This window comes from Typopeltis vanoorti, chromosome 14 (genome assembly GCF_054136105.1).
Source record: "Typopeltis vanoorti isolate ZY-2024b chromosome 14, IOZ_Tvanoo_1.0, whole genome shotgun sequence".
Classification (NCBI taxonomy): Eukaryota; Metazoa; Arthropoda; class Arachnida; order Uropygi; family Thelyphonidae; genus Typopeltis; species Typopeltis vanoorti.
In genome coordinates, this window is record NC_143562.1 from 44371399 (window position 1) to 44386928 (window position 15530).

At 37.9% G+C, this 15530-nt stretch overlaps 1 protein-coding gene across 1 annotated transcript in view; it reads right to left on the reverse strand.

Annotated features, from left to right (window-relative positions):
- The window catches only part of LOC150099414 (uncharacterized), a 215796-nt gene that overhangs the window by 21410 nt on the left and 178856 nt on the right, over positions 1-15530 (reverse strand). The window contains exon 7 of the mRNA XM_090404343.1: positions 1235-1387. Within this exon, the coding sequence (XP_090260469.1) occupies positions 1235-1387 (153 nt within the window). The remainder of the gene's footprint in view (positions 1-1234; positions 1388-15530) is intronic.

Below are 15530 nucleotides of genomic sequence, written 5' to 3' on the forward strand. Positions count from 1 at the left end.
TCAAAGAAATTTTCCAACATTCTGTTTAGAATAAACACCAGTAGATCAGACAAAGAGGTTGGCTCCAGCCCGAGGCGATTTCTTTGTTCTGTGAGCTTTGCACATGTGAGCTTCAATGTTTGCGGCCAAACAGATAAGATACAAGAAATTATATTTCTCACATAATAGATTTCATCTGTTACTTTTTCAATGTCCATTACAAACATATTAAAGAACTTTAGTGTAATTTATATTTGACATTAATGATGGCCAACAATAGCTAACCTCCTGGATGGAGATTGGCTATTGTTGTCTGCCTTCAGGACAGGACAATGATGATAAGAAATAGTTTCCCATATCTTAAGAAGTTTCACATAACCATATTTTTTATTGAGGTTCTCATTGGAGCCATTAAACTTTTCTTTAATTCATTCCTAGTGCTATTTCATCCCAAAGAGACATGGAAAACTTTAATTCCTATGTCTCCTACAACAACATCTTGGGGGAAGGGGGTAGAAATATCCTTTCATAGTATTTCAGACTTGCGGTTTAATCACTTCCATTTCCACCAGTACTGATGTGTGTTAAATTCTATTATAACACTGAAGATGTGTCGGTACTTTCACAGACACATTTTAGGGACTAGAACAGAACAATAAAGCATCCAGAACAACATGATACCTTCAAACCTTTGTTTAATTCACTGAAAGATCAGTATTTATTCTTTCCATGTGTTGTCAACTGATCAGTTATAACAACACAAAAGTAGTATAACATGTAACACTAAGCATTGCATTACATAAATCAATTGCAGCTTGAAAGGCCATTTCTTGAGACTGCTGAGGAAAGTGAAACATCTTGATAAAGTTAACAAGAAAGAAAGAAAGAAAGAAACAATTACCTACAATATGGCAATTGCATTGCATGCAAGAATCCAACTATTGATCTTCATTATGGCTTACACTGTTAGCATGTTGGTGTCATTATGCTAGCTATATAAAATTGAGCAAAATGTTAAGTGGTATACAATTTTAATTTCATAAATTGATCTCTAAGCAGTTTCAGATATTCTTACCTGAATGTTTCTACAAATCATAAAGTATGTCTATAGCCAGTTAAAACAACTGCCTTGATTGAGAAACAGATTTTTCTTAGTTCTAAAATTGCAATAAGTTTTACTGATAAGCTTATAAAAATAAACCAAAATATTAAGTCATAAACATAACACAATCATTGGCTCTTATCTAATACATGCCTGAAATAAATCTGTAAGCTGATATCCACTCTGTTATAAATCCTAGCACTTTCTGGTTTTTATCTGTAACTGTGCAGTTAACATCTGACAATTCATCAGTATTTTCATCACTTTGAATATCTGTATTATTCTTTGAATTTTCTTCTTTTGCATCTAGAAATAAAATTATTCTTAATGCATAATCTGAAATGAGGCATAAAGTGCAATATGAAACAAATAAAATACTTCACATATTTTTAAATATCAGTATGGATTCCATATTATATATCACTGCTGTTATTGACAGTGTCACTGTTAGTGCCTAGCTACGGAGGTCTGTGATGAAGGAGGATAAATGTTTCCTTGGTTTTGCTGTTATTAATAGACAGAATGTTGCTGTGGGAATAATAGGGTCAAGCAGAGAATACTATAATTCAGGAACCATCTCAGATCTTAGGCAATTGCAATCGTATATGCCAAATAGCAGGAGATGAAAACCTAGGCAGTACCAAAAGGTCTGAACACGTGTGATTGGTCTGTAATATTTTATGGATTTTTGATGATGTGTTAGGTTTACATAATAGAATTTTAATAGAAGAAAACAGAAGTGTCCTTATTTCTTTGATAGGTGAAGAAATTCCTTTTTAACTTCCCTGTATCAGCTGAACCAAAAAAACTACACAGGTTTACTAAATAATTATTATTTTTATTTTATTTATTTATTTTTGGCTTCTGTGACATCTGTAATATTAAAGAATATTATGGATATTATTACTATTATTATTATTACACAGGTATCTTATCTCCATGGAGTCAAAAGACACATCACATGAGATTTATTATTCCCAAAATACCAATCATAACGCTCCTTTAAACTCATTCACTGATGAAGCATTCACAATCACCTCTGGCAACTTATTCCATCCATTCACCACCCTCCAAGAAAGAACCTCTCCATATTGGACCAGATCTTCATAATACAAAGACGAGCAGAATTATACTGGGAACATAACAAAAATATCTATTACTGTTTTATACATTTTAAACAGGCATTCGATTCAATAAATAGAGTAACTTTATTAAGAATATTAAAACAGAAACAAATCGATGAAGATACTCTGGACTTCTTAGAAAAATATTATAGTCTCACATAAGCAATAATTAAATTCAACAGCATAACAACTGATAAAATAAACATCGATAAAGGAGTAGCCCAAGGTAATCCTGTCTCCCCATACCTTTTCAACATCTACCTAGAGGATATGGTAAACAAAGCCTTGGAAGGAGAAAAAGGAGTCAACCTAAATGGTTATAACCATAATACTCCAAGGAGTCCCTAGATTCATTGATGGAGGCCCCTAAACATCATGTCAAGAACAACTATTCAACATCCACACAGTATCTATCATACTTTGCCTTGAACTCATTCATAGCACCCATAACAGACTCTGGCAACTTATTCCACTCATTCACCACTTTAAAAGTAAAAAAACCTAGTTCTAACACCCTTGCTAACCACACTCTTGCCCAGCTTCCATGTATGGCCCCTAGTCCTCCCACAACCAGTCCTGTTCTGAAAAATATCCTCTGAATTAATCTTATAGAAACCCTTCAGTAATTTGAATGTCTCAATCATATCACCTCTTTTCTGCTTATCAACCAATTTCTGCAACCCACAAATCTTCAACCTGTTCTCATAAGGTTCATTCCATAGACCTGCTATCATCTTGGTCACTCGCCTCTGGATCCTTTCCACCTCCTCCCCATCAAGAAGAAACCCTGGCGCCCAGATCTAGGCACAGTAGTCAAGATGGGGTCTTATCAAGGCTCGATACAGAGGAACAATAACTTGCTTGTCTCTGCTCGTCAAAGTATTCTTAAGTAAGCAAGTGATTTGATGAGCTGATTTAGCCACTTTTGCAATGTGCCCCCTAAACTTCAACTCCCTATCCACCAACACTCCCAAATCCCTGGCCTCATCAATCTCCTGGAGTACAGTTCCACCAATGTGGTATACTGCTGCTAATCTTTTCACCCCATAATGCATAACCTTACACTTTGCCACATTAAATTGACATCCATTCTCCTTAGCCCAGTCCTCCAATCTATCCAAATCATCCTGCAAAATTTTGACATCATGTACATTCACTATTGCTCTACCCAACTTTGCATCATCAGCAAACAAATGAACAGTTCCTCTCAGATCCTTTCCTATATCGCTAATGAACAAATTAAATAGTAGTGGTCCAAGAACAGAACCCTGCGGCACACTACTAGTCAAAGGTCATCTTTTGGACTCTACCCCTTAATAAACTGCCCTCTGATATCTCATAACCTACCACCCTCCTATATCCATCCCCAAATGCTGCAGTTTACTGATTAGAATTCCATGTGGTATCCCGTCAAAGGCCTTAGCAAGGTCCAGCAGTATCACTGTGTTCCCATTATCCTTATCCAGTTCAGCTGTCACTGTGTTATAAAACATGAGCAAGTTAGTGAAGCATGATCTACCTTTCACAAAGCCATGCTGTCCCCCATACAGTATCTCATTTTCATCAATCTATTCCTGTATTTTTCCCTTGACTACTTTCTCTAAAACCTTGACAACGACTCCTGAAATGCTGATCGGTAGGTATTTTGCAACAGTAGTCGTGGTTTATGCAGTGGAACTATTTTCCCCTCTTTCCACCCCCCCCCCCTTGGGATTAACCCAGACCCAAGACTCAAATTAAACAAAATGGTCAAGGGCACTGACAATTCTTTAGCTGCTTCATGTAAGACCCGAGCTGGTATACCATCCAATCCCACAGATGTATTCACATTAAGGTTTTGTAATATACTATTCACCTCCATTTCATTCACCCCAATTCCTGTATAAGCAATTGGTTCCTTCATTCCTGCAATATCACCACCTGGATGATATACTCGTGCTTGCTCAATAATTCCACTATATCAACTGATTCAGTTACTTCCCTACCATTGGCATTCCTTAAAATCATTCTACCATATACATTTTTTCTTTTACTTGCAGCATATCGAAAAAAAAGGTTTGGGATTCTCTTTAGCTTGCGTGGCTAATTTTCTTTCATAATCCGCTTTTGCTTTTCTTACCACACTCGTTACCCTACCCTTTGGCCTGTGCTTTATACAGTTCATGCACCTGCAGGTCACCTTTTCTCCTTAAATTCCCTCCACGGTTGTTTCTGTTTTTGCAGCTCAAGTTTAATGGTGTTATTCATCCATTTAACCTCTACTTGATTTACTATCTGGACTCTAGGTAAGCAGTCAGCCATTACCTCCTTCAAATGCTCTTTTACTGCCTCCCATGCACTATCAACTTCCAACCCTTTCAGTTTTACATGCTATGGCACTGAACCAAGCAATCTCCTAAGCTTGTCATACTTACCAGCCTGGTAATTCCACATGAACCCTTTCTTAATTGAAAATTCCGCACATTTAGCCACCACCCAGTCAAATTCTCAGATGCAATTACTAGGTCAAGCACTCTCGAACCTCTAGTATATTCCATTACATGCTGTCTCAGGTAGTTATCCCTCAATAACCGCATAAAATCCAATTCCTTCCTCCCAACTCCTTCTTCCGATCAATGTTACCATAGTTGAAATCCCTCATAATAATTACCTTCCACTCATTGTGTCTATATGTCTAATATACTATCTCCACCATCTATTCCATCACCTGGTCTATAGCAGCACCCAACTGTATATTTTGTTCCACTAGTCTCAAATGTGCTCTCTTCACTATCCTGCAGTTCAACTTCAATTCTCCATGGCTGCAGTTCATCAGCTATCATCAATAACACTCTTCCCCCCATTCTTTTTCTCTGTCTTTCCTAAACACACTATACCCTTCACATTCTATCCCACTAGCTATATCATTTTCTGTCAGCCATATCTCACTAATGCCAATAACCTGTGACCAGGAAGAGCCAACCAAGGCCAAAAATTCTTCCTTCTCGTTCCTAATACTCCCGGCATTAGTATACATGAAGTGCAGAAACCTGTTAGTCCCACCCCTATCTTGATGCCTTATACTATCTCATTCTGATTTGTTGTCCTTTGTACTAGCTCAGGCATATTATACACATTGTTATTCTCAACTGCCTCAGTGATGTCTGCATATCCACCCCCCCCCCAATAGCTCTTGTTTCCCTGATTCTGCACATCCACTTTCACTTCATTCAGCAACACTTTTTCCAGTCTCCACACACACACCAAATCCATTCAGATGCAAACCATCAATCTTATATAAGTCTTTTTGCCCATCAAACTCACTCCACATTTCCACAAACTCCACACCACTCCTCCTACATAACCTGTGCATAAGGTAATTTGCAATTATAGTCCTCCTCCTCAACTCTTCTCTGTCATACACTGCCAACAGACTTACTATCTTAACTCTCTTTTCTTTTACTACCTTTAGCAATTCTTTCAGGTCCTCTCTCATATCAAATTTATCACCTTTTAAATCATTTGTTCCTGCCACTACTATCATTTCTTTCACCCTCTGCTTTTGCACTCTAATAGCCTCATTTACATCCTTAATTTTCGCACCCGGTAAGTAAGATTTTATCGAACTCTAACTTCTATTACATCTCTTACTAGTTACTCACTGTACAACACTTGCTCCTTCATTTTCCTTTCACTCCTGATCATGCTCTCATTTTTCTTATCAGACATTTGCTTCTTTCCGTTAGCTGATGCACTCAGTAAACAATTTTGTAATCTCTCCAGCTGCCGCTTCCCCCTATGTATCACTTCGTGCAACCGTCCAATCTCCCTCATTGCAACTATACATTTTTTTTTATCACTCAAACTATTGTCACGCTCTGTACTTTTGTGCTCTGTACTTTTGTACTCTGTACTCTCACCCTCAACACTGCTCTCAATGCTATCTGGCACTACATAACAAAATTTCTATCATATCACTATTTTCAACCACATTATGGCTTTCATCTATTATATCAATCTCACAACCCGAGGCAGACTTCAAATCCTCGCATTCCTGACACTTTCCCACCACTATCGTTAACGAACCAAACTCCAGCCGCTTTCGTAAAAGCATACATCCTGCAGACGTTACACTGAACGAACTCACTTGGGTTAAATTTATTCACCAAAGATGCCGATGATTTGGACGCCATTGCCTTGGTTCTCATTGGTGCCATGTGCTATGTTACGTATGTATCTTATCAAAATACTAATAAAACAAACTTTTTATGCTAAACAGATTAACTCCTCAATAAACTATAATTCTAGCACAATTATTAATGGATAATGCTATTTTTTTTAAAAACTAAATCACTTATCTTTCGCAGCTCTTCAAACGTAGTCTTACTATCAACGTGCCCCCTAACATGCTCTCAAAATAATGGTGAACCTAATAACCAACTTAAACAAAATGGCTGAAGAATACAGCATGACCATAAATACAGACAAAATAAAAATCTTGGTAATTAGAAAAGATGAAGAAAAGTAAACTTCTCCTTGAATGGATAAACAATTTAATGGATAAAGCAATTTAACTATTTAGGAACAATAATAACAGAACACTTAGATATTATAACTACTATTAAACATAGAATATCGACTGCATGATTATCATTTAATGAGGTAGGTAAAATCTGAAAAAATAATAAAATCTCCAAACCTCTAAAAATAAAACTGTACATAACACAATTGTAATACCCACTGTGCTATATGCTTCAGAAACTTGGAGGCTTTCGAGATGAAATGACTCAGAAAAATAATATAAAACAAAATGGACAGAAAAGAAAACAAATAAAACTGTAAGACAAGACCTAAATTATACAGACTCATTAACAGAAAAGATCAAAAGAAGACAACTTCAATGGTATGGACATGTTGAGAGAATACCACCAAAAAGGTTACCCAATCTTGCTCTGTATGCAAGATTGGAAGAAAAAAGAAAAAAAAAGACCAAGAACTAAATGGATAACATCAATAAAGCTTAACCCCAGATTACAAACCTATAGACAGCTCACCAGCCATGCAAGAAACTGAGACTCCTGGAGGTTGCTGTGGAAACACGGAAGACTCAACCTGTCTCCGATGGAAGAGGACATTAAGTAAGTATTCCTATCCACCAAGTATTGAATGCTATCTTTCACATTTCTCCACAGCTTCTGAGATGCTGATTGACTTATAATTTGCTTCTTCTCTTGGAGTCTGCTTCACACAGTAAGAATATCTTGCTCTCTTTCCACTCCACTAGCAACTTCCCAGTACCAATGCTTAAATGAAACACTTTGGTCACAGGAGCTGATAATTCCATTGCATATTCTCATAATATGGGCCAAGAGGCTCTGTAGCTCAGTCAGTATAGACAAAGTCCTTTGGTCAGAAAGACCTAGGTTCGATTCCTGTCCAAGATGTGAGGAACCGTTAACTGCCTTGGTTAACTAAAGGTCAGTCTCATATGGAGGCATGAGATTTTTTTTTCACGCAGAACCTCGGGTTTTTCATCCCCAGAACAGGCAAACTGGTCCCATGAACACATACTTCTACAGTCATAAAAACTGTTCCCCCCCCCCTAAAAAAAAACCAATGCCAGACTCTGTGACAAGCTGGCTGGGGTTTCCCACAGTCGCATAATCATAGCAGACCCTGCATTAAGCATGATAAAAGCACTATAAAAGAGGAAGAGTCTAATTAGGACCAATATGCCATCTAATACCATGACAGTGCTTGCATTGAGATTCTGCAATATTCTCAGCACCTGCATTTCTTCAATATCTATTCTTCCATCAGTCAATGTCACATATGGCACTGCAACATCACCACCTAGATGTTGAAAGTTTTTTTCACTTGGTTATAATATAAGTACGGAATTGCTGAAGATCTAAAGGTCCCTGGTTCAATCCTGGATTTCAGCAGTAATTGCTTGCTGTTTTTTTTTTTTTTTAGAATGATCCACCAGAGGACGAGGTTATAGTCAGATGTGTTACAAAGTAGCAGAGAAAAAAGATAAGTTTTCACTATTGTTTATTAGAGTTTAACCTTAAATCACGAGGAATCGAAACTAGATAGAACATATAGTCTGTGGGTAGTTTGCAGTTGGGGAATTTGTAGTTAAATGTAATATTTCAACATAGTTTGTAGTATTCTGTGTGCATTGTTTAAATAATGGTGGCAGCCTTAACTCAGTTTGCCAATGGCTTATCACTAAATCCACTCCCTTTTAAGGACTACATTTTGCACAGCATACTAAGAGATGTTGTGGTAATAAGCAAATTACTAAGATCTACATGTATGCTGTGCTTGCAGCACATATGCATCCTGGCAGTTAGAAATGTGGTAGATGAGAGATTGGAGAATACGTCTGTGAAAAATGTAGAAAATAGGAAGAACTATGTGATTTAGAAATTAGTGTAACAAACTTTAGAGGCATTACATCAGAAATGGGTGAATACTGACCCAGAGAGAGAGAGACAAGTAGCATGATTGAGGATGAGGAAAACAAGCAGAATATGAATGAAAATATAAAAGTAGGTAGCGTAGTAGGTTTGAAACATCATAAAGTTTTCGAAGATGATGTTGATTGGGAGGATGAATGTCAAGCAAGAGTAGGTAGCTTGCAGAGAGAGAGATAAATGTGCTGAAAGAAGCGGAATGTATCAGGAATGAGTTGAGAAGGGTGAAAGAAGAGATTAAGCAAATGGAAGCAACAAATGCAACACGAATTAGAGTACAAGTGTGAGAGAGTTATGGGAATAATAGAAGAGGAAGAGAACAGGAGAACCTGTGAAAAAGAGGGAATGAGGGAAAAGTGAGACAGTGCACGAACCAGTGAAAGAGAGAGGATGAGAGAAAGGTAAGACAATGCAGGAACCAGGGATGGAGAGATGGCAGGTAAGTGGGGGAAAGAAAGAAAGAAAGTGTTAGAGGAGAGAGAGTGAGGGATGTAGGTGAGCAAGGAAGAAATAGAGTGGTAAGAGGTGTGATGTATGGAGACAATGATTCATGGTGTACAAGATAGAATGCCAGAGGAGCATCTGCCCAGAGTAATGACAGATAGTATGACCATGGCAATTAAGTGAGGTGAAAGGGTTGATGAGATGATTGTGATGGTAGACACAAACAACTTGAGAGGCAGTGTGAATTGGGTGACAAGAGATCTGAGGCTCATGCTTGAGGTTGTACAGAAGAAGACTGAGAGAGGGAAGATAGTGAATGTGTTGCCCAGGTATGATAATGCAGAGCTATGGAGAAGAGAGCATCAGTGAATAATATAACAGCCAGAATGTATTGAAAGAGAGGATTAGATTTCATGGATGCTTGGAGGGAATTTGAGGACAGAAAGGAACTATATGTGAGAGATGGCTTGCATTTGAACGAGAAAGAATGTAGACATCTGGAGAGAATGTTGTTCTCTGAACAAATCAGTATGTCAATGCAAGGAAACTAGAATTATCAGGATGGAAGGGATGGTCTCTTATGGGAATAGTTGTTTGGGAGAAGGTGGAATATATTGTGTAATGCTGAATTTGGTGGATTCTGGAGGGGATAATGGTAGGTACAGAAACAGTGAAAATGCCTTGATTCTTCATACTAATGCCAGGAGTATCCAGAATAAAGGAGATGAATTGGTGGACAGAAGATGATATACTGACAGAAATAGCAGTTGCAGGGTATAGCATTTTTCAACAGGATAGGAAGGACAAATGAAGTGGTGGAGTGCTGTTTATAATAAATGATGACTTATATCCTCTCAGAGTACAGTATTTGGAGGGCAATGGCACTAATGGTTTTGAAAGCATATGGTGTGATAGAGGTAGGCAGGACAAGATATTTAGTGAGATGGTGCTATAAGCCAGGGAGAATAGAGGTATCAAGAGCAAGAGATGTTTAGGCAGTTGAGTTTGGTGAGTGCAAAACGAATGCTTGTTATGGGAGATATTAACTACAGAGGTATAAACTGGGAAGAGGAAACTGCATGTAGTAGTAATGGAATGGAATTTCTGGAATTCGTGAGGGAAGGAACACGAGGTTAGAGATTTAGCTTTGGTCATAAGAAGATCATATTATAACTGAGATTGCATCTCTGCCACTGGTTGGAGAATGCCATGTGGGTTTCACTTGGAAGATGAATAGACATGCAGGAGTATCAAAGAGAAAGGAATCAGGGGCATAGTTTCAGGGTGTGTGCTAGGTGTGCAGTGCAGACACATTGAATAGCAATATCCCTGATGTTATATTTTTGCATTTATTCCTGTTAAAGGCTCCCCTAATCGTTTCCTGACTTCACATGATTCCTAAAGTTAAACACAATATACTAATGAATCATGACACTTTTTGACGCTTAAACATTGCATCACATTCACATTAACCTCCCTACCAGCAAGATGGATGACATAGTGAGACCAAATTGCATTTTTTATCCATGTTATTCAACGGGTGTTACAGAATCATATTCGGATTTAGCTGGAAGTCTATAGACGTCATGGCTGGTTGGGGGTTAACAGTCCCAGGTGTGTAGTCATAAATATGGACACCTTTGAGCCAGTTGTATACTATGAGTGAAGAGAACACAATTTGGTGTAAGTTGGATGACAAACAATACAAATGGGAACTGCAAGTAAAAAAGGGATTCAGGAAGAAATATAAGGAGAAGGGTGGAGAGCAAATACAGGAAGCATATAAGACTAACCAGAAGAGTGACTAATATGGTAAAGAAGATAAACCTGGAATATGAGAAGAAACTGGCCCTGAGGTCCAAAAAAAATCCTAAGGACACATAAGGGTGGTCTGAAATGTTCTCGGCCTCGACCATAGATGACAACATCACTATCGGCAGGATTTTATTTTTCCAAGTTGGTACATCTGTCATAAGCAGCCATGTGAAATTGCAAGTAATTCTATCAAGTAGTTTGTTTTATACAGCTGTCTGAAGCAAAAGTATTGTCTGTATTCCTTGAAATGGAGAAAATTGAGTATTGTGCGGTTATAAAATTCTTTGTAAAAGAAGGTTTAACACCAAAAGAAATTCATTTCACGTTCATAAAAGTTTATGAGCACTCTTCTCCTACATTTTCAACAATTAAGAAATGGACTGCCAAGTTTAAATGTGGCCGTACCAGACTTGAAGATGATCCACGTGAAGGACTTCCAAAAAGTGTAACAACACCAGAATCATTGATCAAGTGCACAATATGGTATTGGATGACCGGCAAGTCAAAGTGCATGAAATTGCTGAGACTATAGGCATTTCAAAAGAACATGTAGGATACATTTTGCATGAAGAATTGCAAATGAAAAAGCTCTGTGCAAGATGGGTACTGAGCTTGTTCACAGCAGATCAAAAACGCACTTGAATGAAAATCTCAGAATAGCGCTTGAAGCATTTTAAGAAGAATAAAACTGATTTTGTGTGTTGACAAAAATCTGACAGCAGTCAAAACAGTGGACAGAAGCCAAAGAAGACAAAGTTGGTTCCATCAGCAGGAAAGGTGTTTTGGGATGATAAAGGCATTTTGTTTATTAATTATTTTCCTTGGTAGAACTGCAATATATAAGCCCCACATTACCTGAACCAACATGCAGCATTGTCTTCAGTGGTGCAAAGAGCATATATACAGTAGAACAGTGGAGACTTGGAAAGCTGTATGGAGCAACAAATCACTCCACAACCTCTACTGAGCAGATGGACCGGTATGGGTGTAGCAGATGCCAGGGAAAGTCTCTTACCAGAGTGTGTAACCCCAACTATGAAATTAGGAGGTGGCAGTGTGATGGTTTAGTCCTGTTTTTCCTGGTTAGGCCTTGCACCTCTGTTTGTGGTGCCAAAAACATTGAACTCCAAGAGGTATCTGAACATTCCAGATGATGCAATGCTTTCTACTTTGTGGCATTTCTACGGAACTGACTGTTGTCTCTTTCAGCAAGACAATGCACCATGTCATAAGGCTACTGTAACTGTGGACATGAATGTCACAACATTTGACTGACTTCCACAGAGCCATAATCTCAACCCTATTAAACATCTGTGGGATAAACGGGAGCATTGGGTGTGGTCAAGGGACATCTGTCCCATAACAGTCCAGGACCTCATTACATACCTACAGGAAGAATGGCCCAAAATTCCCACTGATCGCTATCATACGCTTGTGGAAAGTATGTCCCGTAGGATTACTGCAGTCATCACAGCAAAAGGAGGTCCTACATCTTATTAAGGTGGGTGCCATGGCTGTTTGTTCCTTGCACTATGGTGTCCATTGACTTCTTTCTAAGCAGTGTATGTTTTAATGGGGGGTCGCTAAGGGATCAAAGCCAGATAACTGGGAGGATATCTCCACATCACCGTTAAGGAATGCAGAGAACTGATAGGAGATTTTGATCTAATGTAAAATCCTCACCTTCATATGTTGCATCCCATTAAAAGGTATCCACTAGGTACTGAACAATGAGGATGGGCTAGCAATTTGGAACTTAGCAGACCATATTGTACTTTCTACTGGCTTAAACCACAAATACATATGATGATACATGAAGAGATTTTGTGCTGGCTGGGAACCCACAGTTTTCATCAGGAAACCAGGATGAATGGTGAAAAGTCAACTACTAGAACAAACTCTGAATTAACATCTGAAAGAAGAATAAACCCAATATCAGACGAACTGAAGATGAGAACCATCAATATAAGAAATATTAATGAAAAGAAAATTTAACTTGCAAAAAAAACTGGAAAAGTACCACATGGACTTAATTGGCATTAGCGAGACAAAAACAGCAAAAACAGGTGAGATATTACTAAATAAGGAATATTTACTATTGATACTCCAATCAAGGAAAGGATTGGAGTATCAATAGCATTCAGCAGTAAACATAACCTTCCTGCCTGGAAGGCAGTTACAAGTAGAGTTATGTGGGCAAACTTCAAAATAGAGAAATAGACAATAAAACTTATTTCTGCATGTGGTCCCACAGAAGGTTCTTCTAAGGAAGAAGTGAAGGAATTTTTTGACTCATTACAACAGGCAGCTGACATAAAGAAAATGGAAAAAGTGATCCTAGTTAGAGATCTAAATAGCAGAGGTAGGAAATGAATCTCACCTAGCATATGGAAAGGTTTTGGAAAAATTTGGAGAAAAGGGCAAAGCTAATAATCACGGCACCTGCTGGAATTCTGCTCAGGATATGGACTAGTCATTGTGAACACATCTCTATGTTTTAACATAGAGATGAACACAAATTTATCTCTATATGTTGGAACACAGAGATGAACTTGTGATGAAGTTGGAAGACTTCAGTAAGAATATAGAAAATAAATATCAGGAAGGAGGCAAAAGTACTGTAAAAGGAATTAAAGATCCTTCTTCTTCTCTTCAAGGATTAGGCATGTGTCTGTTTGGCTTCACTGGGCTTTTCATCCTGTAGCTGGTCATCCTCTCTCTCTCTCTTTCTCTCTTTAGGATCTTTCAATCCTACATACAGCTATCCCTCGACTTACGTTCACTTGAAGATGCGTCCGTGATCCCATAAGGGAATTAATAACATTTTTGACTAAACTTTCGAACAAGATGTAAGCAAGCGCAAAGTAAAAAGGTTTCTATTTAGCAACAATGCATCATGTGCTGTGGCAACAGTACATTCTGCGGCACAATAGCACATGTCGTCAACAGTTCCTCTGTTGATTTGGTGTTTGAGAAATGGGTTATTTGTGTATTTATCGTTAAATATTTCACGATATTTTGTGCAACATGACCCCTATACATCCAATCAAAAAACCTAGTGAAGAATCACAGAAAGAGAAATGAGCAATTGATCTTGAAACAAAGTTACAAGTTATAAAGCAACATGAAGCTGGTAAACCCATGTTGTGACTTCGGTCTCATTCTACAGTGATGACCATTTTGCAAAACAAGGATAAAATTGTAGAGGCTGTGAAAAGATCTGCTTCCATTAAATCGACAATAGTGATGAAGCAATGACAACGTCCTATCAGTGATATGGAAAAGCTACTTGCATCATGGATAAAGGCATCATGGATTCGTGAGTTCAAGCAGCATTTTGCACTGCATAATGTGAAAATGTATGGTGAATCTGCAGATGCTGATGAGAAGGCTACCAAGGAGTTTGAAGAGAACTGAATAAAATTATTATGGAGGAAAATTATTTGCCACTGCAAATATTTAATATGGATGAGTTGTCCTTGTTTTGGAAAAAAATGCCTGAGCGGTCATTCATTCATAAAAAGACCAAAATCTATGCCGTTTCAAAGATCTTAAAGACCGTATTATTCCGTTAGGGGATAATGTAGCTGGATATAAACTGAAACAATTTGAGATATGGCACAGTGAGAATCCACAAGCCTTCACAAACATTAGGAAGCATACTCTCCAGTTCATTATCTGGGCAATAAGAAGTCGTAGATTACACAAAAATTGTTCGAGGATGCCTGTTATGTGAGTGAAATAGAAAACTATTGTGTGAAAGAAAATGCAGAATTTAAAATTTCATTAATTTTAAATTCTCCAGGTCATCCACCTTACATTGGTGATCTTCACCCCAAGATCAAAGTCGTGTTTCCCTCTCCAAACACTACTTCATTGATCCAACCGATGGATCAGAGAGTTCTTCAAGTGTTTAAGATTTATTATCTACAGAGAGTGATTTGGGCAAATATCAGAATGGGGAACTGGACAATGAGACTTATTTGTGCCAATGGTCCCACAGAAGGTTCTACTAAGGTAGATGTGGAGGAATTTTTTGAGGCTCTAGAGAAAGCTACTGACACAATGAAAAAGGAAAAGTTGGTCCTTGTTGGGGATCTAAATAGCAGAGTAGGAAGTGATTGTAAGACATACAAAAATATTTTGGGAAAATTTGGAGAAAAGAGCAAAGCTAATAATAATGGCAAATATCTGTTGGATTTCTGCTCAGGACATGGACTGGTTATTACTAACACCATGTTCCAACATAAAAATGTGCACAAATTCACATGGAGAGAAGAGGCAAGGAATAAGAAAAGTCTCATTGACTATGTTATTGTTGATAGTGATGTCTTCTCCCTGGTGCAGGATACCAGAGTGTACAGAGGATTTGAAATTAGAATTGATCACTATTTAGTCTTGAGCAGGATAAAACTGAATTTCTTATTGAAATGAATGACATGTAAGAAAGTTTTAAAGCGAATAAAAGTTGAGCAGCTCTCAGATGTGAACTGTAGACTAAAATACACAAAGATTATTGAAGGAAAAATGAAAGAGTTTGAGAACAGGAACCAAACCTTGGAGATTCAGTGGCAAGCCTTGAAGAAAATCCTGATTGATTCAGCT